The following is a 25,394-nucleotide window of genomic DNA, read 5'->3' on the forward strand; positions in this document are numbered from 1 at the left end:
TTTATAATTAAAATTTAATTTGGACGTTCGAGCGAAAGTGCAACATATATTCTAATGTTAAGAAATGAAAACGCTTAAATCAAATAAAAATGAAATGTTTTCGGGGCGTAATAAACTGACGTAGCTCATATGCCGAGCGAAATTAATTCGGCAATATTGGAAATGGGAAGAAGATTGATGGGGCGATCGCTCCGCCTGCCTATAGATCGAACAATTCTTTCTGTGACGTGTCGTTTGTTTCAATTCGCGGCTCATGTTTCTCCGCGCGAGTTACGCTCGAGCAGAAACATTTTCTCGGAAAACGTGCACCCGCCTTGGGAATTCACATTATAATAGCTCGCTTTATGTGCCGATACAATATCGCGATGTTTGCGGGCGAGGTGCATTGGAAAGAATTTCGCTTATCGATTTTCGTCCGCGCGGCAAGACCATAACTGCGACAACACCGAACCAGCTGTAAGAAACAATCGTCGGGATTCACGCCAAAACGTTTCTTAATTCGTTTACGTTATAACTTTGCATTAGTAATCGACCGAGGTAATTAACGGTATATTTGCGACACGGAGAAATAAACCGCAGACTTTTCCAATGAATAATTTAAGCGCGTTTAACGTTCTCGTAATCGACGTAATTATAGCGAAGCAATAAATGTCACGTTTAATATGTGTTACGTTATGCAATATCAATGTAATATGTTCGGAAATATTTTACGCTGTAATTAAAATTGCAACGGTTACGCTATGTGGGTCATATATCAAATGAAGCGATCGGGCCGTTCGGTGAAATAGAAAAAAGACGCATGTACAAATTCGTGGGTATCGGCCAACTGGCACGGGTCGGCGAAATATGTACATTCGATTCGACGCGGGTGGGCGTTTGTATCCGTTCATGTTCCGTTTGTGTGGCATATCATTTCGGTTTAACCGCGCCTTCCGGAAACAATAGTTCACTTTTGATGAAATGCGGCAGGGGAGATGGAATTAATAATAAGCCTTTATCGACCCGTTTCGGCATAAATGTAATTTTAATTTATTTGGCAGATATCTGTCCTCGAATACAACGGGATTAAAAACGATTTAGCGTTCTAGAAAAAAAAAGGAACTTTAATATTTGCGATTTTATAATAGTTAAATTTCGAATGGGCGAAAAAGATAAAAAAACGAGGGTGAGACGTACGATGGGAGCGCGGGCGAGGCAGGTAGAGGAGGCGCAGGTAAGGAGGTAGGTGGTGGGGATGCGAGCGGTAGGCGGCTAGAGTGAGCGCGAGCTACGTGACTTCCCCCACCACACTCATACGGCACAGGTAGACGAGTACGCATCACGTAGGAAAAAGAGCACGCGGTCGCGCCGGAAGTTAGGTGATAATTTTTTCTACGGAGACGTACCCCGGCAGGAATTGTATCGTTCACCTTTCTCTCTACACGGAGAATACGGACAAGCAGTTTTTGTCCCTTTAAAGTAAGTACGATCCTCGTTCACGTGCGCACATTACCGGGGCGGTCATCTTAGCTCGTTGAACAATCGCCGTAGACTCGCTGTAGACTTGGCTCTTTAAGCTAAGCTCCGAGCAACTCGATCGAACAAGCAGAGCGACGTGTTAAATAGTTAAAAAATTCTATATAAATTCCATTGCGCGACGCGTGACGAGGTAGCGCGGCCGAGATTGAGCAGCGGTCGCGACCCAAAACATTGCGTGGTATTCACGTGAACATTGAGTACGCTGGCTGCCCGGTTGCACACGCAGTTACGACACACCGACAAATATCGTAATTTAATAATCGTTTCTATTTCTGTTTCAGATGAGAAGAAGCTGAAGTACCGCATCCCATTCCGGACACCCTGAGAGGAGGAGGAGGCCTCGGATAGGCATCGGGCATCGACGCAACAACTCGAAGGTAAAAATCAAACTTCGGCTTTAATAAAAATTAATTAAAGAATTTTTTTTCTTAAGACTAACTTGATTTATAGCATGTCACTAATTTCTATTGTATCTTTTTTCTGTTACAGATGCCGATATCGCCGACATTAATTATTAAACGAACCGCCGGCGGTTCGTCGGTCGTTTCGCGAGCACCGCTTAGTTATCGGGCGTTTTTTTACGATTCTTTTTAATTCGGGAGTGTCGAAAAATTTGTTAAGTAATTTTCGCGATTGTAGCTTCACCCGGACGCGTTCGCGAGTTACTTGTGCGCGGAAGGATGACTCGACACACAAACTGAGAGGAGGAGCAGGCCCGGGGGGCATCCTGCATCGGCGGAGCAACTTTTAAGTAAGTATAAATTAAAAAAAAAATCTTTTTTTTTATTAATCCCATAAATAAACTGACATATCTACAATAATTTTGTCTTTTTTATGTTACAGTCACCGGCTGAAATTTACAACTCCGCTGTATGCAGATTGGTGAGTAACATAATTTTTTTTCTTCATAATTAGTGATTGGAGTATTAAAAAAAAATAGCGCGCACATAGTTCCTTCTAGTTAAAGTAAATTAATCGCGAAAATGAAATTAACGACGCGTGAAGAATAATGCTATCCGACCGAGAGGTTTCCCCGAAAGTTTTTGTATCAAACGGACTTTTTTTCGCACATCCACATATCGCTAGTGACCTAGGAGATTACGCCCTGGCGATAACCGTGCCCTAAAATCAGATTTATGCCGCTTTTTCGGAGGATCTGCTTTAACGAGCGCGCGAACGTGTAGGCGGCGGGGGTTCTCTGAATTCGAGACAATTTACCACGTTCTCGCCTTTCACGGGTACTTTTTCTCCGGCTGCATATGGCCTCACCGCAGCGGCCAGTTGCATTAATGTCTAGTAAATTTCGTCCGGTTGCGTCATACTTTGCTCACTGTTCGCGCACATTACCATAAAGCCGGAAGAAGCTTTTTCGTGATAATTATCAAAAGTATACGTTTCACGCAGATTACGTAAGCGCAGCCTCCTTTCTGCCGCTTTATTAGTCTATCTTATCCGCAAATATTTGCCGGCCGCATCTTGACAGCCTGCACGTGTCGTTTCGCTGTATGTATAACGGCATTTAACTCGCGTCGTGATTATTCGCCGGTTCTGAAAAGCGCGAAACGTAGAAACGGAAGTGCACACCTACGCCTTCCCCGATCTCCGTGGAACTCTACGAAACGACGTCGGCCGCGATATCGATAAAATACGGTCTCCCACGCGCTTCGACCCTCCGCCGAAAGGTGAATATGTTATCGTCCTAGTTTCTTTTCCCGGATACTTCCAGTTATTTCACCTGCGAGAGGCCGGCCGCATTAATCTTAATTTGCTCTAGACGATTCAGAGTATAACAGCGCCGTACATCAAAACTTTTCTGCAACGCGCGCGGAGACTTCCTTGACCTTTCCCGTCTAACACAGCCTCTTTATTCTTCTCTTATGAAAAAATGCGACACGTCAGAGAATCGCCGCGTCGGGAGAATGAATGATTCCTCGCCGCGAATTCTCGCGATCCATCATGCGCTCCAAGTCGAAAAGCGGACAGGGTTAAAAATGTGTCGCGTCACTTTTAAACAAGGATCGTAGACTTATTCGGATCTTTCGGATTTCAATTGGTTTTTCGACATGAAAATGGCTAGTGCCAAGTATTTGCGACGCTTCGCGTATCGTTGAGTTGTTACAGGAAATTTACAGCCCATAGACTCTGCTTATTAAGATGCTCATTTTTAGTCACAGTCGCGTATTTCTGCCTATAGCCTTGCATATTTTAAGAACGTGTTGAAAGCGTTTTAGCGTCATGAATATTAGAAAGGATTACTCATTTCTGTCCCTTGCGGGGCAAGTGCGCTGTCCGGGACACCTTACCGCGCGTATTTGCCACGCTGAGGATTAAGGGTTTGCTTTAATGTATATATATGTATATATATATTACGTGTCACGTATGAACGACGAATTTTGTAGTCGTGCACTACTCTAATAGGATTATATCGAGGTTGGGACCGAGAATTTCAACCATTTTCCGCACATACATACATTCCTACTCGTCTCATCCGCACGCGCTCCAGTCCCGTTGCGAGATACGGCATTTAAAGTGTGACATTTCGGTTGAAATAACGTAGAGAATTTACTAGACGTGCGGAAGTATATCATAGGCAGGATCGTGAATGCTCGCGACAGTTTAGGGAAGCCACAGGTATTTCCGTTGACTTGCTTTGTGCAAAATTGGACGCGGGCGAAGAACTTATTAATCTCAGAGAGTAACAGAATTTTATTAAAAATAATCGCGGTCATTGAATATTTTTTTAATCATAAATATTTTAATTATTATTTTACTTGAACAAGAGGTTGATCTGTGACACGAGTACGCAGGAATATGAAATATTTCCAAGTCGCATATAAAATATTTTAAATACCAATAAGTAAATTTAATTATAATCACAAGTTTTATAGAAAAAAAAAAAAAAAAAAAAAAAAAAGAAATTTTATCACACGAGTAATATTTTTACGAGGTCGAAACATGTTAATTATTACCTAATTGTATCGCGGAGCCGAGAATGAGAGTCGATTCTTTAAGTAAAAATGTTGCCTTGGGGAAAAAAGTACATTTAAACTTCTTGTTCTATTTTTTAGTATGCATCAGCAATTTCATTCAATGTTAACGTGCGGAATTGCTTTCACGTGTTTTGTAAAACAAAGTTTAAATACGCTTTCTTCTCTCTCGAGACAAAATCCTGCTTACACGTCTCCTTTTTCCATTCTTTTCCATTTACGACACCGGAACGTCTCTCGTACGTCGCAATAAAGCCAAGAAAATTGCGTAGAGCACTCTTTTTCGTTTCTCTAACGTATCCGGGCGTGTGTAATTACTTATTGCGGCGATGGTACATAAATGTGCGGCGTCGCGCGTTTGTTGACGATTGGAAATGCATGAATGCAGAATACTCGCGACACCCGGAAAAGTCTCTCGTTACTCATGCACGCCGTTTCTAGGCGCGTGACGATAAGTTTCGCATCGCCGACGGAAGATACGTTTCATCGTTACTTACTGTAATTATCGAAGCCGACTATGCTTACGGAATACGGGAGAACAATGCGATACGCGACGTTCTAGGAGTTAACCACACATTGTTTCGGCGTATTAGTTCTTCTGACATTGATGAATCTGCACGTCGCGGTCTCATTTTCAGTGCAAACAGGTTTTCGGAGGGATAAAGCTCGGAATTGATTTAACCAGGGAATAAAATGAGGTGGGCTAAAGATGATATCGTCAGTATTAACTTAAGAAATTAGAACGGCAGCGGAATTGTGAATTATTTCGGTTTTTAAGGCGTTAAGTAATTTCTTAATTAGACGAAGGTATAGTTCTCATCGTGACACGCAAAGCTAGTTTTGCAAATTAATCGGTATTATTAAACCGGACGCATTATTAACGCGACTAATTACATTCCGCATAAAATTTTAATTTAGGAAAAGCTGTAAAGCACTTGTTTTATTTTAAGAAATAACTTGGCAGCGTTCACAGCTTATTTAAAATTATTGGAATTATTTCCCAGTCTTCGAAAAACTCTTTTCGGTAAAAAGATTAATGCTTGCTCTTTCGCGATGCTGTACATATATTTTGGCGCGCGGCACGTTTCTTGATAAGCTTTGACAAACAGGTGGCAGTTGCGATAACTATTTTCGCTCCACCGAATTTTTCACGATAATTTTACTTCGCGCCAGAAAACTGTAACTATATCAATACTTGGCCGATTTCCATATCTTAAGTCGGAAGCCACGCATCAGTTCGTTTTGTTATACAAACCCGGGATACGTAAAAACCGCAGGAAAACCACGGAGATTTATCTCTGACGTGCGTTATGGGTATATACTTCCTCTGTAAATACTATTACGCGACGTTACATTTAATTTATAAATGAATCACTTCGCTTTTTTTTTATTGGCAGACCGGTTGCGTTTTGAAATTTTGTAGTTTTTATTCTATAATTTAATGAGAAACAAATACATTAAAAGTAAAATCAGTTTAAATAAAATTATATGTACAGGAGTAAAGAAAAAAAAAAAAGGAAAAGAAATTAATTAAAACATTACGTGTAAACAACTGATAATTGAAATAGCTCTGATTCAATTTTAATTACCTTACTTGGTAAAACGTAAATGTTGTTTATATTTTATCGCGCGCCTATCTAAAGCAGGAATTTTTTTATCGCGGTCGCATTTGTGAATCGAGAAGATTATTTAACATAGATCGCATCGGTATATTCTTCCGTCGTGTCGCGGTAAGTTTTTTTATTTTCTTCCAAGCCGATTGCGTCAAAGCGGGGACATATACCCGAGGGTTAGACAGGGACTCGTTACCGCAAAACGCGCAGATCTGATTTATAGGTACATATAAAGAAGTAATTAATGTTTTTATTTCAACGTGGCCATCGGTAGGCGGTATAACCTTGTACTCGGAAATTAGAGCTTGAATTAATGAAATATTGAAATTAATCGCAACAACTGTGACGCTCGATAAAAGCAATTTATAACCAGCACCGTCGTCGCGTCCGCAATCTTCGTTGAAGAAAATATTTTTGAGGATTAATGCCGTCGAAAGTCTAGTCGTATATTACCGAGAAAACTATGTTTCCTCGCAATTGGAGCAATTCCACGGCGGGCAGTAGATTCTCGAGAGATCCAGATGCACATATTTGGCCAAGTACCGCGCGCTGCATACGTGTGCGCGCCACGTACACGCGCGCTCGCGTACGATTATATTGATTAGTAAGAATCACCATGAAACGGTTTGCCCGTACGCACACAGGCACGTCGAACAATACTGCGGGATCGCCCATTGTTCGACAGAGGATGCTGACATAATCGAAATCACGATCGTGCATTTTACAAGCTTGACGCGTGCGCGCAAATATTTCACTCGCGACAATCACGTAGGCTCGAAGGCTCTTACCTTCTTTTTTTTATTTAAAACCTTCGATAGTTTTACGGTCAAACGAAAATAATTCGTCCGCCTGGTCGCAAAGAATAAGAAACTCGTGCCCGCGTACCGTATAAAGCACGACCGCGAATCCTTCGCGGCTCGAAACGGCACGTAGAACCGAAGATAATTTCAGCCTGTTTATTTGCGCGCGATTCATTTTCGCGCGGTTACCGACGAAGTAGACACACATTCGCCGCTGTTTCTATATTTAAGTGACTTTGATCTATTCGCTTTCTATCGAACGACGACGTTTATTCGCGAGTTGTCGCGCGTACTGTCCCGCGAAACGATAACGTCGCACCGACGGGAATTAACAACGGGCTAGTTTTGTGACGCATTTAGATATCGAATCACATGGACCAGAATATGCTACGAAATTGCCGGCAACGCGCGCTTAGCCGTAACTAGGATATTAATAATTTATGCGCCGCTCTCCGAGGATGCGTGTGCATGGATCCCTCGTGCGCGATCGCGTCACGGAGCAATCTTCAATATTTCTCGCAGTGTCGGCTCTCTAATTACTTGCATCGGCTACCGTATCATTGTACGCAATAAAATACACAAAGAAATAATCGTGAAACAGTATAAATCGTTACAGGAAAAAAAAACCTAACCATTCGCGTAATCATTTCTTAATCGCCACATGCTATAATGTTGAAACAAGTTTGATATCTGTTTATCTGTGAAATCGATGAATTACGTTTATTTGAATAATTATTAAACGACGTGTCGACACTTTTTTCGCTGAGCATACAGAAGCACACGCGTTATCTCCACGTGCTTGAATTATTACGTATTGAAATGCGATTTCGCATTTTCTCAGATCCTAATACGAAGACTTGCTGATGCGACCTCCCGATTTAGACAAAATATGTAAATTAATTTTACATTAAAAAAAAAAAAAAAAAAAAAAAAAATATCTTCCAGTCAGCGGGTTAAAGCCATTTATACGAAAGAGTGAGCATTTCGCAGTGGGCGTAGGTCACGGCCGTGGTAGTTTCACATTCGGAAGAGTTAACGCGGAAATAGAGAGTTAATTAATTAAGTCATCTTAATTGCGCCTCCGGTTAAATTCATTCTGATCAAATGCACAAATGGCCTCTTTACTCCACCACTCTTTTTCGCACGTGCGAGCGTATAAAGTGCGCAAACGTGGGATGCTTAATTGACGGTCGCAAAAAACGCGGTGAGAATAGCTTCGTTTTGTTCGCGGAGGTAGAAGCCATCCGGCGACTGACTGCGTTGCGCCGCTTTTTACGCCTCCCTTATGAATGAAACAATCTACGTGGCCGGCATAGAGAGAACTGCTGATGCGAACAATTAGCATGGTCGGTGTTGCCGTATGAATAGGTAAATAATCGGCTTTGCGTTCGCAATAATCGCTTGAATACCGACGTACCGAGCCCGCTGTAACGCGTTTTCTCTTATCTACTAGTATTCGGACTAATTGCGGCTGTAATAAAAATATTCGTTATTATTTCATAGGCAAATTTAAATATTTATATAATTATATATGACAAAGTTTGGGCGGGTAAAAATATTAAAAATGCTATTTTCTAAAAAGTTTCAAGTTAAAAAAAAAAAAAAAAAAAAAAAAAATAGTTAACAAATCTCGCGTTAAAATGACTAATTGTTTCGCGTCGAGTTTAATTCCATTAAATCCTACGTCATGTTAACAACTTACCTCACATACGCGAAATATCCCGTAAATCAAATATCCCATTTCTCACGTAGTTAACGAGCGACCGCCTACCTCGACATGCTTAAAATTCATTATATTGCGATTCTTGCTGCTAAATTGTACGTGCAAGTAATGGGATTCCGTGAATATGTATGCGAACGATAAAGTAAAGCACCCCCGTTTTCGACGGTTCGCTAGTATCTTGCGACAGTTGCAAACAATCGATAGCGGCACAATAGCAAGACGCCTCTTTCCCCAAAGGAAGTCATTTGTTACCTGTTCTCCCTCGAGATCTCTGTGTTCGGCAACGTTAATGCATCTGTTTTGTTAAACATTCATTCTCATCTCAATGCCGTGTTGTATCGATGACATTTGTTTCTGACATTCTCTTGGTCCGCCCGTCATTAAAGATTCGTTAACTGTTTGACGCAAGGTAAATATTCTGATACACGTTTCGCTCGATTACACATTATTACGTTATATGTACATCGGCTGCTCGCAATGCGAACGCGATAAGCTATTTTTTATAATTATCCGAGTTACTCAAAATTCGCGTCCTTTGAACTCAAACGTCGTGGCGCATTTAGCGAATTTTCATGTTTAAGCTCGACTGAGCCGCATTTACAGAAAACTATTTCTACATTGTCGTCCGCCGCGGTCCGCGTTGCGTTTCAGTATTAAATCTTGGATTATGGTTTAAGGTTTGCATTTTACGGCGATACGTTTTGTAACGGCCGGCGTGGCGCGTTTAATGATAAAGCGGGTCGTGCATGGTTTGGGAAGATAGCTCTTGAAGGCTCTGGTCTAGATAGATTCTTTCGCGTCTTACTCGTCGGGCATGTTGCATCTTCGCGCGGGCTAATAAAGCGGCTATTCGCCTGGCGATCCTTGGCATTCGACGCTGCGGGGAAAAGAACCGGAAGTTCGGGGGAACGTGTTTCAGCGGATGATCGTTTGCCAAACGTAAAGTGAGTTACAAGTGTTTGTTCGGCAGTATCTAAACGGTGCGAGATGAGTTTCGAAATAGCAGATAGGATGCTTTCAGAAGGCCAAAACGCCGCGTGGCGATTTTACGAGGTGGATCAGTTTTAGCTTTTATGTATGCGGCCGGGCAGAGCGTGCACTGTGAGCTCGTTAGAATCTAACTACGCAGAGTCGTGCGCGGTTTTTAAATTAAACCAGACATACGTCAAGTAAACACGCGTTGAGAAAACCTACCGAATAAAATAATTTAATTAAATAAAAGTACTTTTGTTTTTTAGACAAATTATTTTCTCAGCGTATAATTGCGTATATCGTTAGTTACCGTCGACTTGATACAGCTAATCAAGTGGCGAGTCGATTATAGGTATAGTCCTCGATATAAAAAAAAAAAAAAAAAAAAAAAAAAGAGAGAGAGAAAAAGACGGTCTGTTAATCTTGGATTAATAAAATATCTCCGACGTTCGCTATTCCTTATACACGGTGGTATCGCGACGGCCATGGCCTAGTGAGATCGAACGCGCGCACCTTTGACCTCCGAATACCGATCTATCCGAGCGGTGCTTAGAGCAACCTAGAGATACACATACATGTATACGGATGCACGATATTCCTTATATGCCCGGGCATATATTTACCTACGTCTATTCGTATATACAAGGCTCCGGGTGCAGGTGCACGTACATATACAGTCGATACGTATGCAGGCACATACGAATACCCACCCCCTTGAGATTACCTGCCGGCAACGAAGGCGATTCCCGACAGTTGAAGGAAGTAAGGTACCAGGGAATCAGGGGTAAAATGTAATTTCGACACGAGGGAATTGGCCCCGCGCTATCGGCCGGTCACAGTCGAGGCGAGAGAATTTTTTTTTATTTTTTTTTATATTTTTTCGATCGCCACGACATTCGATTTCTCTGAAACAGAAGAGCGACGCTTTCGCTGGCTCGGTTCGAGAACCGTGCAAAACCGCTGTTAATATCGCGCCGTTCATATGCAAAAGTACGCGCGACGCTCCGTTTCGTAAATGCGGCGTATTCGACTCCGGAGAAACGAGGTTCGGAACTAGGCGGGGGATCGATCGTATCAGGCAAGTTTCGCTGGCTGATTCGATTGAACTCGAAAAGACAAAGAGAGAGAGAGAGAGAGAGAGAAAGAGAAAGAGAAAGAGAAAGAGAGAGACCAGGGAAACTAAGCAAATCGGTCCGGCTTCAGCCAGTTACAACCGTGTATTTATATATGTATATCATCGTTATAGTCCAGTGTCAGTTGTAAGAATGATGATCTCAGAATAATCATCCGATTAAGCCCGAGACTACAGTGTCATTGGCGGCGCGTAGCTCAATCGCAATAAATTAAGCAGGTTGTATTCACAATTTTATTGAACTATATGAAACTCCTCCCATTTTTTAATTTTTTTTTTTAATTTTTTAAAGCAAAAGCTTTGACCGAGCAATCTTATTATTAAAATAATAATTAATAAAAATATTTTAATACGTATTTCTTTCGTGAGATTATTTAAAACGTTATGAAAAGTGATGTAAAATTAAATTAAATAATTTGTTTTTGAAGTCGAAATGGTGGTATGGGAAATTTATTAAAAATTATAATATTTTTGTTCGTCTAAAAAATGGGAAAAGAGACATAATAAATTAGTTGTTCCGCCGAGCTGTTATAAATAATGCATGAATGCAATTATTATCAGGCTACCGTATGGATAAACTTGTAGGCATCGAAATTCATAGCGAGGAATAATATTGTGTCGCTCTCAATTGAGCATGCATGCACGCCGACCAGTAATTCCCCCTAGACTCCTCCGGTCGATCAAACAATGACAATCGATGGGTTGTCCTCAGTATTCTATCGAGTATATCGCGGCACCGGGAACATATTATATATCCAATCAGTTTAATCAAACACAATTCAAGTAAATATTCACTTCAAATAAAACACACTCATATTTTACGTGTAATAAAATCCTGCATATTTACATTTTATCGCGACGTTAAACGATGGCAGGAGAAAAAAAAAATTATTTCTGCAATTTTTTGTTCCCACCCAAAAGCAGTACATTATAAAAAAAAAAAAAGGAAAAAACATTTTTTCATGCAATAGAAAACTGAAAAATAAAAAAAAAAAAACCTTACAATGTAAATCTGGTATAACAGATTTATTTATTTAGCTGCAAAGTGTCTGGTCGTGTCTTCCATCTCGCGACTTTGTCTTATCGTTGTTATGTCTTTCTGGGCTAGTGCGCGAATGCCGGGCGATGATTACATCCGATTAAATTAAACGTCTGGTAGCACGAATGCAGAGGTCCTGGTTCAAATATCGCTTCTGCCTCGTCTACCGCAGTACACGTTGTACCTCTCGATAATTTTATCGCTCGCTTTTAATTATTTCACGTAGTTTCTAGTATCTGTTATAGCGCGCTCGTATATTTCGCAAACTAACCGGTTTTTTTTTTTTTTTTTTACTTGCATAACTCGCATACCTTGCAGAAGAACTTTAACAATTTCGTTAGCCGAGCCAAGTCTTTCGAAAACCTCATTGGTTACTGCAAACAATATTACTCCAAAAGCTTTTTGTTTCGTCACAAAGTAAGCTATCATCGTTATCTTAATACCGCTCACGATATTCTTCAAAGATTATACTACCCGCGAGAAATTAATTATAATTGTATACATACATCTGGACAATTTATTAAACGGCAAATGCAATTAAAAAGAATTCTACCGTTCTCATGCCTTCTGACATCGCGGAACGATTCTTTATTCCGATTGACATTCAACTATTCTACGGAAGAAAAAAAACAAGAAAAAAAAAATTGTCATTTCCATTCTTATAAGAGTCAGCGTCGTCAAAATCAGAGGTGTAGGATCTGAAATCCCGCCTGGCGATAAGTAATAAGCTAGAAAAGACTTCCTTATTCCTTCGCTCGTGATTAGTTCGCGGCGCAAGCGGCGTCATTAGTTTCGCAAAGTGTTTCTCGCGGAAATAAGACAATGCATATACATGTATATCTATATGCGCGACTGCTGGCTGCATATTGTATGTAACGCGCTCGCGGCTTATACCCGCGCATTCCCCCGGGTCAATTAAGATCTCGTGGCTATTCTATCATCCCCGACTATGGAGCAAGGAACGTTGTGCAATTCAACATGGACGAGCCGGGCCCGTCTATTTCCGTCGCGCTAGAAAACGCCGCGTCTCGTCCGCAAAAAGTCTCGGGCTGCAATTAATTCGTCTGCCTTCTCCACGGCGTAGGATGGTATACCAATTAACTTCGACGGCAAAAGCCGAGGGGGCGAATTTTTGCCCCGACCGATCCGCGATTGAGCGTTAATGAGCCGTCGCGAGTTAATTCCTCGACGCGACGTGATTTCGCTCGCCCGGAAATGGATTTTAATTAGAACGGCCGCTCGCTTAGAAACACGAGGTGTCATTGTGACCGAGTTTTCTTCGGCCACGATACGTATCCGAGTGCAATTAAGATGCTGTCAGGAACAATCGATTATGCAGGACACGCGGGGAAACGAAGCGTACTCGCGGGCGCTTTTGCGAATCTACCGCATAAAATTGTCTTCGGGTCTTACAACCATTTCCCCCGGGTAATTACCAAGTACGGCAGACAAAATTCGCTTTGTTATATCTTACGTGTAATCATTCCTGTAAAATTCTGTATTTTAACCCGGTATACAAATTGTATTTTTTTTTTTTTTTTTTTTCGATGACTGAAAAATGGAAACGTTTATTTGAGCGCGCGCGATATTAGTGTACTTAAAAAGCAAATAACTAGATAAAGACCGGCGCCTTCAGCGTTAAACAAAAGCAATCGAAAGAGTAATCTGGCTTTCCTGTTTGAAGTGTACTTTGCCATTCGCGTTATCGATATAGGAAGCCTAAAGTACGGCATTGCAGACGGTTACGCCGTCGCCTCGTGGCCGCGATGTTTTATTCGCCGATTAATTACACGGAACGTTAAATATGCCCTTTTATTACGTAATTACCAACATTACCATGCGGCACGTGCCTCGCTCAGCCGATTAGCGTCATCGTTTCCCCTGGGTAAAGACACGAAAAATATTCTCAACAACCCGCCGTTTTATCGCCACATTTATCTTCTCAGATAATCACGCTAATTGAGCGATCGTACAAATGTGTTACAAGTCGATGCACTTTCAGTTACAAAAAAAAAAAAATTTATTATTTATGAAATAGATTAATATCTAATACCGTATATAATTTTCGTCGTTTAAAAGAGTTTCTAAATCACAAAACTTGTGAAGCTGTTAAAATATGCCCTGTCTACATATACGTATGAAATAAAAATATATTAAAATTCATTAAAAAATATTAAAATAAAAAAAAAAAATATATTATAAAAAAATATATTAAAATTTTTATTTTTCGTAATCGATCGTAAATTGTTTGTGGGGATTTGGGATATTGTTGTACTAATGATCATATACGAAATCGAGCGCAGTTCCTTCAGTCTTACTTTCAGCCTGAGGGGGACCTTCTTGCTCGCTAACTTTGTTCCCAATCGGGGTTATCACGTGATTCCCTTGGCCGGTTATGTAACACTGGCCGTAACCGTGTACTCGACCACGATGGTGGTTCGCGTTAGCGGTAGTAGGAAACCATTGTTTAAATTTGCAAACTACCTAATGATAGGGCAGATCCGAACAAGGCCTCGGCAATTTCCAATCCGGGCTGCCGGGTCAGTTTCTAATCCTTCAAAATACATCACGTCTTAAAATATACTATATGGGTACTTGAAGCCGGAAATGTCTGAAATGATTAATCCATCTTATTCCGGTAGAATTATTGGGAATGAAGCACGATCGCTCTCGTAGATTAGTCGTTTTCAAGGCATCGTAGCTCATAAATGACATACATGTTACGTATTATACCGATTGGCTGATAAATTCTATTTTCCTTCGTATTTTATTTTATTAGCTTTCCCTTTTTTTTTTCCTTTTTTTAACGCGCTTATAAATTTTATTCGGATTGATCAATCTTCGCGAAAATCACATGTGCTCATCCAACATTCGCGTGCAGTTATTATATGTATATCTCGACTCCGGGCATGTTTGTCAAATACGGATTACGAAAATCCCAGCAGCGTAAGGCGAAATTGATACCGATTCGACAAACACACGCTTCTTTCCCCCCCGATACAGCGCATCCCCCGGTGCATCAATCTCGCGTTCTTCGATATTGCGCTGCCGATTTCGCGGAATCGGCCAACTACTGTCTACGCATTTATTAAAACGACAATCGTTCGGATTCTCACCGGGGGAATATTTCCGCGAACTGCCGGCACGATTAATCATCGTCTAATGCAAACTCCGCGAATCGTAATTTATGAGCTGGATTATATGTATATCATGTTGACACGCGCACGGTGTTTAATGCAGTTCAGTTTAAGCCAGTTTCCTCGACCAGTTTTTATTCCCTTAATTTCCAGGACGTTTCACCGAGAAGACCGCTTTTGCCGAGTCTTAATCTCTTTAACCGTGGATAATTCGCTATTCCGCGAATACGCGACCAAAGTGCTGCTCGCGGTGAATGTCTCGCGTTTCGTCCCAAAGTTTCCCCTTCGTTTCTTAATTCACCGGCGTACAATGGTCCGCCTCTCGGATCTCGAACAATCCGCCGAGGCGAATGTAAAATACGAATTTCTCGCGGTTAGTCGTCCGCCGTCTTTGCGGAGCATTGCGGTAAGAGATTTGCAGAAATGCCGCGGCCGTGCTTCTTTGTCCCGCAAATTATAACGCAATCATTTACGCGCATATAACGAGCGTGTCACGCGCGCGGTCGCGTTTATTACGTTATACGAATTGTACACATAAGCACCGCGGTCCCTCGCGCCTTGTTTGCGCGATCAGAATATGATCACATTTTTCTTCCGTTACGTCATCGTCCACCACCGTCGCTCGGTTGTTTCGTGTGCCGGTTGCTTAATCACGCGCTATCGTAAAATTCTATCTTATTAATACGTGACTCAGGCTCACTCGAGATTCTCGCGAGGACAAAGTTTGAAGGCGGCTTCAAAGTTTTACGGCAGTGTCAGCGATTCCTCGTTTATCTCCTGTATAACTTATCCTCAATGTCGATAGATGCTACACACGTACGGCCTTACGAACCGGATACAGTTCCGCGTGCTCTCATTCGAATACGTAATTTTACAGCTTCTTGAATATGCTTCTCGGAAACATTGCCGCGATGTACACATATGTGAAGCGCGAATGCATATGTTGACTTATTAGATACATATATTGCAGGTGTATAGTCGTTAATTTCCTAAACTTCGAACTTTACTTGGGCACACCGGTCGTGAGACTGTCATTAAGTAAACGACAAATAATTTGTCTCAATTAGTCATGAATATTTCATGTCTCTTTTATCTGGTTTCAAAAAATTCATAACTCAGCGTATGGAATTTATACGTAATTACTTTTTTTTTTTTTTTTACTGCAGAGTGACTTTTTTGTTCATTTAAATTCGAAGCTGCTTGTCCGGAATGCGGCTTTAATCGCTAATTATTTTCAAATAGCTTACGTTAATGAAAATGATAGACCAGAATGGATGATTGCGCAGCAATGAGCGATTAGGCGTCGTCCCATATTATAGCGTAACCGATGCGATGATTGTTCAGATAAAAATAATCATCGTTTCTTTAAATACCTCACTTTGTGATATATATGATACTTTTTTCCCCCTTTACGTCAAAGCAAAATTAATGCGCGTGAAATACGTCGCGTCACGCAAAACGTGAATTTTTTTTTAAATATTTTTTTCTTTTTTAATGATTCAGGTATCGAGCAAAACTTTTTTTTTTTTTTTTCCTTTTTCGATGCTGTATTACTAAAAGCATTTTGAAACTCTAAAGAAATAGTCCGAGCTTTATTATATTTTCACGGCCTCTGCTTAAACTTGATATTTAACTTTGAAATATCAAAGACAGACAATTTGTCCGGCGATGAAATTGCAATTATCGCGCAGGTGCAGTTTCTTCTTAGATTTACAGAGAGACGGAGATTAGATTTGTATAAATGTACGGCGAAATACGTTACTGGTATGTAAAATACTGTTAAAACAGATCCAAACGTGCGCTTTAAAAATTACAAGAGGAATTCTACCGCGTCGGATAGTCGTGTTTCATGAAGTATAAAATTTCCTCTCTCGCGAATCTGAAAGCGGGGAACGTTAAATGTGGAACATCCGAATATTCGATACCGTAACCGCCGCGCGATAAATCATTCGGCTCGAGAGCTCAGTTTGCATATCTTAACATTATCAACGATAAATCAAGCACGAAGAAAGTCGTTTTCACCAGATCCGTGGCTTTTTACACAATTTAACACGAAAGGAGAAAAAAAAAAAAAAAAAACAAGGGAGGTATATGTAGTGCTCCGTCCGGAGTTAAATGGCGTGGTTTATGTTCGCTTTTATGCGTGTCTTATATTTATTGGCGTCTTTCTTTCTTAAAAGAGGATGTTCTCGTGGTCGAGTCCCGCCAAGTTATATCCACCGCGGTAATTCTAAGCAGAACGCCGACGAATATCTACCTCTACGTGATGAGAGGAACGCCTTTACGACAGAAACAATTGCATATTTAATTCCATGCGGTCTGCGAAAGTATGAGAGTTTCCGCGTTTCGTTTCGAAAGGGGCTGCGTGTGCAACAATATTTTCATTTAATTTTATAACGTGTCCGCGAGATACCATCGTACGCACGGTGGTCATCACGAATACCGCGCGCAAGGTGAATTGAACCTGACGAATTACGAATTCACCGAGTGAAACCGCGCGAAGGACAGTGATTTAATGGCCGTGCGTTATAATATAACGAAAGAAATAATATTGCCGGCATCGTGTGCCGTAAATGTTTAAACATTCCGCTCAGAGTATTTCTCACGGAGCTTTTAATAAAGTTTCGCTTTAGCCGAGACTATCCGAAGGAGACAGATATTCATACATAGCTTTGAAACTATTTGAATAATTCGTATGTACAATCGCGTATATCTCGCGCTTCCTATTAGCACCGTAATTTCAGTTTCCTCGAGTTGAAGGAGTACGATTAACGTAGTCCTGTGAATTTTCTTTTCCGTTATCTATAGATTTTGCTTGGGCGATAACCGTTTTAATATTAGACGTCGAAAGTCGAGCGTTGTATCAAACTCGCCGTCGATTTCGTGTCAAGGATTCTTGTTAATTGCTCAGGATGGATCTCCATTAACGCGATATCTCCTATGAGAGACATGCACATGTCCGGGATGTTCGGATAATGAACTGCTGACAGAGCGACATTACAGCGGACTATGTGGCACGTGTTATCGGATATTTCGGCTATCATTTATATTCCGGCCTATGGATCAAAGAGCACATTCATTTAGGCGCACATTCATTAACTCTCCCAAAACCACGACATCGCTCTGATTTTCCATGTATACGCCATATTATTCAATAATTTTCGCGAATATTAAATTAGAATTTACTTTTAAAATATTAAATAAAAAGAAAAAGGAAAAAAAAAGAGGTTTATAATTTTTCTTAACATCGTTCGGGAAAAAAAACCATATGTGTAATTTTAAATAAAGCCAATAAAAGCATGGTCGTGATAATATTAATACAACGCCCAAGTTGTTGAAACAATTTTTTGACGAGGGGGGAAAAAAGGGGGAAAAAAATTTTGCATGACGTTTGCGCATAATTTAAATAATTTATTTGGTAATTCGGAACGTACATTTGCACGTCTCCCACCGTGTCACGTTAAAATGAAACGCACGAGTGAGCCACGAGGGCTCTTATATGACTTTTATTATCTGGCTACCTGATCTATACGATAACGATTGGAAAATGGAGCGCCATTGATGCTCGTTTGTATAATTTAGCGGGTGGGTATTAGTGTTATATGTCGCGCGAGGAACGTCCACTGGCTCGGCGGCGGAAGATATCGCTACCATTAACGGAGGCGCGCGATTAAAGTTTCAATGCCCACGAGAGCTTCGCGTTTTAGCGGAATCGTGGAAGAGACTGCGGAGGATCCAATGTCCTCCGCGCTAACGGTAATTAACCAAGATTCCGAACGGAAACGCCGGGCAATTTCAACCAATTGGAACGACAAACGCCGCAGCCGCCGCCAAGTCGCGGTCGAGTATAGTATTTCGCGCTATGTTATTGAACGACACGCTGCGCTATGCACTGCTAATATCGGTTATTTGATACTGCAATGAGATCCCATTCATTCGTTTCCAGCCACGCGAATTCGTCCCGGTTGATTTCTCTCGTCGCTTAAGAGTTTTTCCGCTTCAAAAATTAGAAAAAAGAAAAAAGAAAAAAAATAATGATAAAGGTTAATTTCTAAGATTTAATTCTTCATGAGGTTTTTATATGTTTTACGAGTTTTTAATTTTATTTTTTAATGATTGAAGAGAGGAAAAAAAAAGAAAAAAAAAATTTCGCGAACTTACTCGCGTCTCTTGATTTCTCGATACGCATTAATGTTATTTAGGTGAACCTTGCTTGATATACTTGACGCTCGCGTAATCCTTTCGCCCGGCTAATGTTGATTAATAGTTGATTCCGCAACGAATTATCGTTAATCAGAGATCGGCCATCCATTATCGTTCGGCGGACAGGCGTTCCCGAACGCCGCTTATTGTCATTCTAATCGATACATTTGTCTTTAACCGACGTGCGGCGTCAACATCCTCCGCGTAGTGGTCGATAGCACGCGTCCGGAGTTTCGGATCGCGACTCGACGTTAGATAAGGCAACTCGGGCAGGAAACGAAAAGGCCTGACGGAGGTTTCTTCCGACGTCGTAAAGCCCCGATGGTATTTCGTCGCCGGGCGAGGTCGGCCGTATATACGCGCGCATGTACATAACTAAATCCGTGATTTCTTGTGGATGCTATGAATACGCCGCGCTCGACCCAAATCGATTGGTGCCACAAGCAACGCGTGCTTGCTCGCCGGCCCTTTCCTTAGGTTGCCGTAGGTCAATCGCGCCCTTTTGTGATCCCCGAAATCTGTCCTGCTTGCCAGAGGCGTGCGGCGCCGCTCGAAAGCCTCAACGATGAACGATCCGGATACGGCAGATATTTTACTGCGGCACAAAGGCACTGGTTTACATTTCCCCCCTCTGCCTGAAGCTGTAGTCAAGCCGAAAAGTTTCGGGCTTGCGAGTAAGCCGACGTGAGTCGTTGATTTACGCTCGTTCGCATAGGCCACTTTTATCATTTATCACTTTTGCTAGCATCTAGCGTGACTTATTCATACCCGAACACGAATCTCTTATGACGTTAGTCTATGCAGGTATACAATATGCATATTTAAAGCGATCAGCGGGGACTGTTAAAATTAAAAATTGTGTATCGCACCAATTTTAAAATGACTGGCATAATCGGGTAATATTACTTTTTTTTAATATCGGTGCAAAAACATTACGGAGGAAAGTAATTTTTCACTTTCTGTCTTTTCTTCGTGAGGTAATTTCGCAAAAAAACTATTCGTGATTGATGTAACTTTAATGTTAGAGAAGTTAAATATGTAAAAAAAAAAAAATAAAAAAGAAGTTTTACAAAAGAAAAAAATGAATATTGGTGTAATAACTAATATTATACCTATAAATTATTCTATAATTATTTTTGGTAATTTATATTATTAATATTTGAACGCGCGTTATTTGTATCGAATTATTTTTCCACGATTAACTGGAAAGTAGATATTTTGCGAGGAACAAAACGCAGGTGGAATTTCGTTCTCTTTTACGGGAGTGGGTGAGAGCGATGTATCGCGCGTGAGTTTATTCGAGCAGACTTTGATATGAGGCTGCGTTTGAGGCCGATATTTCTTGGCGGGGGCGCGCTCTCCGCGGCCGGAACGAACGCGATAGCTAGAAATATTCATGCGGCCTGTTGAATGAGATCGGTTGATAGTCGAAGGACCTACCGAAAACTGGAGCAAGGATGGATGACCCAGTGACCTGCGGCTTTCTGTCTGATTCGTTCTTTCATCAGTGCCTTCTTGCTGCCGAATAGCTTCATAGCCAGCTTGTTGTCCGTCGGCTGGAACAGGGCCTGAAGCTGGTTCTTGAGGAAGCTCTGCTTGACCTCCTGGCCCGGGAGGCCCGGGCCCGGCTCCTCCTTTGGCGTCCCATACAGGGACACGTCGTCCACCCCGAAGTGGACCTTCCCACTGCCCTTATAATTCATCTCGTTGCCTGAAACAGAGTCGCAAATAGATTATTAGTCAGGCGGCGATCGTTCATTCCGCGACTCTCATTGCCCGCTCGGTAACGCTTGAAAAAATCGTAATCTATTCGATAAAATCCCGTGTCTCACGATCGCACGGTCCTTACACGCTGCTGAACTTACGCCACGATAGCGCCGTCTACGGCTTTAGTGTCATTAACCCCAAGTATCTTTATGGCCTCGTGAACTAACTCACAAAATTTGCTCCGTGCAAATTTTACGGGGCCTTCGTAAAACGCGTATGACCGGAATGGACTGAGTTTATTCACCGCTCTTAAAACATTAATCGTTTGATAAATTTACATGAGAGTTTTGCGGCTGAAATTTTAACTCTCGATTACGCACAAATGCACACGCACACTTTCTTAGACACTCCGCGATATCGACCTTTTTTTTTTTTTTTTTTTTCGTTGCGGTATCTCTTGCTTTAACGCGATAATATGTTTTTAGAAATGCACGTTTTTCTTGAGAATAATTTCAGAATTATTTTTACACACTTATCAGTAACGCGCGTATAAGTTTGTCCATTTTACGTGCTGCGTTATATTTAATTGAACACTGGGTAATTAATCGAGAACGTTATTGCCAGCGCGTCTTATTTAAATTGTCACCGCTTATCGCTTAATTATTTCCATATTCTTTCTGAGCCGCGGCTCACAAAGTTTTAAAAACAGAAGATGTCGTTTCGTCTTCTTTTCCCGAAATAAGTATCGACAATTCGACGACTGTCGACAATCACGCAAACGGTTTATCAACACTCACCGGATTTCCGCGGCTTACGTATGCCCCATAATGCCCAAGTTGAGATAAATTCTTCGTATGATTCCGGCGAAGAGCCAATGTCGTTCGATTTCAAATCGTCTCGCGGCGACACGGCGTCTTGCTGCAGGAGCAGCTTCTCCTGCGCACCGTAAGCGCATCTGGTCCCTTCGTCGGCGTGCATCGCCACGACGAGTCCGCGAACGGGGACGAGATGAAGCGAAGTAACGCGTTGACCCGGTCGAAAGGCAGACACCACGCGAGATTCGCTTAAGTAACGGAACAAGGACGCGGAGAAACGCGCGAGAAGAGACGCGTATTCACTGACCGGTTTTAGCCGGACGAACGGGTACATATGCCCGATTCTCTCTCCGTTTTTTTTTCTTTTTTTTTTTTCCACATAGCTGGTATATATACGTTAATCTCTAGACCCTCTACCATGATTCCTGCCGATACGTATCGCAGTGGCGTAAGAGATCCAATATCACGATTTATTTATTGCATTCGTCACGTTGCACTTGTACACTGAGAGGTAGATATGGCATTTACCGCGACGAAGGCGGTTAGACAAACATAGCGCTGCTAGGTTTCAATCTCTATTTCAAAAGGAGATGCGGAAATTTCACTGCTGCCGCATTTTTTTTTGCGATTTATTGAAAATTTAGTTTGAAAAATGCAAAGCTCGACGATCGTACCGTGATACTCCTCTCGAATTATTTATCTAGGAAAACGTGGTATCATTGCATGTAGAAAAACTGCAGATTGATTGAAGTTTATATTATTTGAATGAATACGCTTGGGTATGATTCGGGAAACACCTATGTTTCGCGTCGAATGTTAAAAATGTCAGAGGTGTATCATATTCCGGCGTGTTCAATTTATCATCGTGTATTTTCAATTTTTTACGATAAATCCGCGTTGGGATGCCGGGAGTATTACGATGCATTCGAACAAAAAAGAGGAAAAAAAAATATATATATATACGAAGAGATGTCTATAACGACGATTATATTTCCGGTACGAAGGACACGGTTGAATTTGCATTTATAAATTCTAGAAAAAATGTTGCTAAAAACTCCTCCGTGTTATGTTTCTCGTTGCTAATTTATAAAAGCACGTTAAATCATTTTAATTTTGAACAGCATTATCCCGCAGCAATTTTGAATATGGTAGGTAATCGTTTCTCGCGAAATGCATCACGGTGCATTATAGGAACTTGGCAGGAACACGTATCTTAGAATGTTTCTCTCCGTTTCAGTGCCCACGCGACGTTTAACGTATTTTAATTGCACATCGATTTGCGTTTTGGTGTTACTTGGATCTCAATAATCTCGTTTAGCAGTTAACTGTTATCCCCCCAAAACAATACGGTTTTTTTTTTCCATCGTCGTTAACTGTATCGCGTTACAGCGAGCACTACTCACATTGACGCATTGTTTCGCTATCGACAATACGGTCGTTACGTACATGTATATGAGCGCGTGTTACAAGGTCCGATCAATGATTTATGACATTTCACCGCGAACACCACAATGTGACAAATGATTGTACATCTGCGAGGAACAGGTTCAATCTGACATTCACGAGCGTTTTAATTTGACGCAAATACTTTATTGAGCGAGATACAATTGGAAAAAAATAAATATACCCGACACTCGAGAATTTAGTATAAATTCATTATATGATACTCGCTAAATTTGCTCAAATTTCGTTAAATGTACTTGCTCGGGCGTTATCTAAAATTTACAATACGCGTATTATTGCGATCAATCGAATTAATACAATTTCGAAACAGTTGTAATTATAACATTTTGTGAAAATAACCTGTTTAATTAATGGGCACAGTTATATATTTTATCGAATGAGCACATTTTATATGTGCGAATATTCTACTCAAAATGTATAATATATTATACATATAGGTTAAATATTTTTGTTTGCTAAATATTAACGCGTTCTTGGCATGCTCGCGACGATCCAAATAATAATATTCGCGGGTACAGCCGTGTCGTTCTTATTATTAGCGATACGTTCGTGCGTCGCGATAAAATTAACGAAAGGCTGTAAAATATTAAATTTAACTTCGATCGAGGAGAGGAAAAAATAATCGATATCGACGAACGGGTGGGTTAAAAAGAAATTTCGTTCACGTTTACCTGTGTCGCCCAGGAAATCGGTGATGAGCAGAGTCTCGTCGTCTAGAGCAGTGACGAGACTGTCTGTGCATGTATTGGTGTTTTCGATGCTGATCTTGATACTGTCATCTTTGTTGAGCCGTGGATGATTGTTCGCGGCGGGGTTGTTACCGGCGTGGCAGTTGTTGTTGCCGACTTGCTGGCCGAGCTGGTGATGGGGAGAGCGCACGGATTCGGTGCTGCTGGTGTGCAAGCTCACTCCCGTGGTCGCTCTTCCGTTCACCAGCCGTAGGCTCGGTGCCCGACGACCGCCTCCACCACCGCCGCCACCGGAGCCGGTCACAGAACGGCCGCCACCGCCGCCGCCGCCGCCGCCACCCTCGCCCTCCCTGTAACAAATATACATTCCGTTCTGTAACCATTTCGACTTAGCGACAAGTCATTTTGTAATTAATTATTTTTTACGTTCCGTGTTATCGAGTTGTGCAGGGAATATTTATATTTTCTCGTAAAGTTGGATAATTTTTTTTTTTTGGAGTAAAAGACGTTTTAATCTGACGAAAATCCTCCACCATCGTGCAGCGTAGATTTTCCGCGTCGTAACACGCTCTGTCGCCAAAAGAGACGTTTCGGAGAAAGTCAGGGAAAGATCTAATGGTCAATTACGCGTGACGCCGATAGCCGCTGGTATCGACAGCTCGTTCGACGTGATACTTGATACAGTAATGCCGATAATGCGTTTTCTCGCTGTCGCAATGTGGCGCACACGTTCAGTACATCGCGAAATGTCTCGTCGCTTCGCGACGGCACGAAATCGCGAGCGGCAATAAATATTTTCACGATTGGCACGCAAGCCGGTTCTCGTTCTTCTTACGTTGCATGCCAACAAATATACCGATATCGTTGAACGCGCGGACATGACACTGACTGCAACGAAAGTGTAACGTTATCTCGCTCTTTACGCACGTGACATAAATCAGGTTCGTCCTCGTGCCCCGGGATCAAATTGCGCCACCTAAATAGTTAGGAACCACAGCTAGCTGATGGACAGAGCCAAGCAATCTATGTCGGAGTAACTTGGTCAATTCCGATCACGTTCCGTAAGGCATACAAAATCAGTCGATTATTAAATCGCCATCACCAGATCGATAAACCATTGCTTGACCCGTGATTTTGAATGTTCCTATTAAATTATCGAGCGATTAACAGATTCCCTCGATTTCTGTTTCTGCAACATTAATGATTTAATATCTCTCGATTGGAAAGCTGAATAACTGCGTGCTCGGCCTCTTTTTATCTCGTCGCTTCTCGGTTACTAAATGCATTCTTATCGGTTTTAGAGATAAAAGACGAAAAAAGTCACGCGACGGTTAAAATTAAGTTAGTTTATTAAATTAAAACGGAAATCTGAAACATTGTTCTGAAAATAACCCGATATGAAATTGTATTATCTATCGAGACTACTAACGATCGATGAGTTATTTCCACCACATTATACATATATGCATCACAAATATGACACTTGTATCATAAACTTTGTGGACCGTGTGTCGGTTTTGTCTGATTGCTTTTTTTTTTTTTTTTTTTTTTTTTTTTAAACGATGATCGAAAATAATGCAATTTTCGCTACGCTA

General features: G+C 41.4%; 1 protein-coding gene across 10 annotated transcripts in view; it reads right to left on the minus strand.

Moving 5' to 3' along the window:
- The window catches only part of Ih (hyperpolarization activated cyclic nucleotide gated potassium channel Ih), a 105,629-nt gene that overhangs the window by 26,264 nt on the left and 53,971 nt on the right, over positions 1-25,394 (minus strand). For 9 of the 10 annotated variants that reach the window (XM_070665008.1, XM_070665006.1, XM_070665005.1 and 6 more), the window contains 2 exons: positions 23,782-24,149; positions 20,565-20,835 (listed from right to left, as the gene is read on the minus strand). In XM_070665008.1, the coding sequence (XP_070521109.1) occupies positions 20,565-20,835; positions 23,782-24,149 (639 nt within the window). Of the gene's footprint in view, positions 1-20,564; positions 20,836-21,628; positions 23,733-23,781; positions 24,150-25,394 lie in introns of those variants that run through there. The other variant, XM_070665014.1, reaches the window with a different exon arrangement.

This window comes from Cardiocondyla obscurior, linkage group LG13 (assembly GCF_019399895.1).
Source record: "Cardiocondyla obscurior isolate alpha-2009 linkage group LG13, Cobs3.1, whole genome shotgun sequence".
In the NCBI taxonomy this organism is placed as follows: domain Eukaryota; kingdom Metazoa; phylum Arthropoda; class Insecta; order Hymenoptera; family Formicidae; genus Cardiocondyla; species Cardiocondyla obscurior.